The 1670-nt window shown below is 40.5% G+C and overlaps 1 protein-coding gene across 1 annotated transcript in view; it reads right to left on the bottom strand.

Moving 5' to 3' along the window:
- The window catches only part of Ero1a (endoplasmic reticulum oxidoreductase 1 alpha), a 31065-nt gene that overhangs the window by 17154 nt on the left and 12241 nt on the right, over positions 1–1670 (bottom strand). Inside the window, exon 7 of the mRNA XM_023723748.1 lies at positions 1256–1376. Within this exon, the coding sequence (XP_023579516.1) occupies positions 1256–1376 (121 nt within the window). The remainder of the gene's footprint in view (positions 1–1255; positions 1377–1670) is intronic.

The raw sequence follows: 1670 nt of genomic DNA, 5'->3' as shown, positions 1-1670 counted from the left end.
GTAACAATATAAGATTATTTATAATATTAAAAATATGGGGAGCAGGATATGAATTAGAAAATAACTATAAAACTAATATAAATCTAACAAATGCTTTATGGACAATTTACACTAAAAACAACCAAAAAAAAAGAACCCCAAAAACCCTCTTTAAACTTTTTAAATCAATAAACCAAACATTCCTAATAGCATTCAAGAGAATTTTAATGCAATATATGACAGAAATTAGTTATTAATGAAAAGTTTGAGGCTGGGCGTGGAGGTGCACACTTGTAATCCCAGCACCTGGAAGGCAAAGGCAGGAGGATCCTTGTGAGTTTGAGACCAGCCTGGGCTACAGAGTGAGCTTAAGGCCGGGCTGAACTATAAATGAGACCCTGACTCAAAAAGACAAAGGAAAAAAAGTGTGACTTTCCAAACAAGAAATTCTACAAGTTAAAAGAAAAGAAACAGGAAAAAAGTAAAATGTGTTATCCCCATACTTGGAAACTCCAAAGATTTTTCTAGAATTGCCTTTAATCTCTGAGAAAGCATCACACACACACACACACACATTTTCTCCAAGAATCAGTTGGCCTTGTTCAGAACCTCCAGGCTTCTCCCTCCACCACGCAGCGAGCAGCCCACCACTTCCCCTGCAGAGGGCGGGCATCTACTGTGGGCCTCCCACTTCCTAGAGTCTTCACGCTGAATGCACCAACTTCACTGCTCAAGTCTCAGGCTCAGTCTGTACAATAGTGACGCCCAACCCAAGCCACTGAAAGCACAACGGAAGAAGAGCACGTAACATCAGCGCACGACACCTGGCACACGGTCAATACAGGGCTACCTTTTAAAATTATTCTCTGAAACCAATTTAACTTTAACACTAAAGCAGGCTGAAATAACTACAGCCATATAAAGGACAGTACACACACTGAAAAGCGAAAAGGTTGTGTCTTCTAACCTTCCCTCTGCCACTCACTACCTGAAATCAGGTATGAAGCAACTCGTTGGAAATGAAGCAAATCTCCCCGGATCTAGGTTACTTCATCTACAAAACGAGACCATATAACCTACTCAGCAACGTTCGTTAAGTACCCACGTACTCTCATGAAAGTCTAGCACTACTCTATGTCTTTTCAAAAGAGATTAATTTTATTTATTTTTCTAATTAATTTCTCTAATTTTGCTTATGTGGTTATACCTTATAAGAATTTCTAAAAGAAAATCACACACACACACACACACAAAAGGAAAAGAAAATGGCACATACTTAAAACAGTTTTCTTCATAGATGACATTCCATATCTTCCATGCATCTGGTCCCTTGTACCCTGTGTAGCGCTCAGGATTAAGGAGCAAATCCACATATTCAGCATCAGGGGACTGTATGTCTGCAAAATAAAATGTTTTATCCAACCTTTTTACCTTTAATTATCTTAAAAGGCGCATATATAGACATGGTGGCACACATCTGTAATCCCATGTACTCAAGAGACCGAAGCAGGAGGACCATAAATTTGAGGCCAGCCAGGGCAATTCAGTGAGACGTTGTCTCAAAAGAAAAAGTGCAGGGCTGGGGATGTAGCTTGGTGGTGGAGCACTTGTGCAGCACGTGCATGTCCTGGGTTCAACCCCAGTACAGAAAAAAAGCATGCAACGCACGTGCATGTCCTGGGTTCAACCCC

The sequence above is a fragment of the Octodon degus genome, unplaced genomic scaffold (genome assembly GCF_000260255.1).
Source record: "Octodon degus isolate 3935 unplaced genomic scaffold, OctDeg1.0 scaffold00102, whole genome shotgun sequence".
NCBI classification, from domain to species: Eukaryota; Metazoa; Chordata; class Mammalia; order Rodentia; family Octodontidae; genus Octodon; species Octodon degus.
This window is presented reverse-complemented; position numbering and strand designations above follow the sequence as displayed.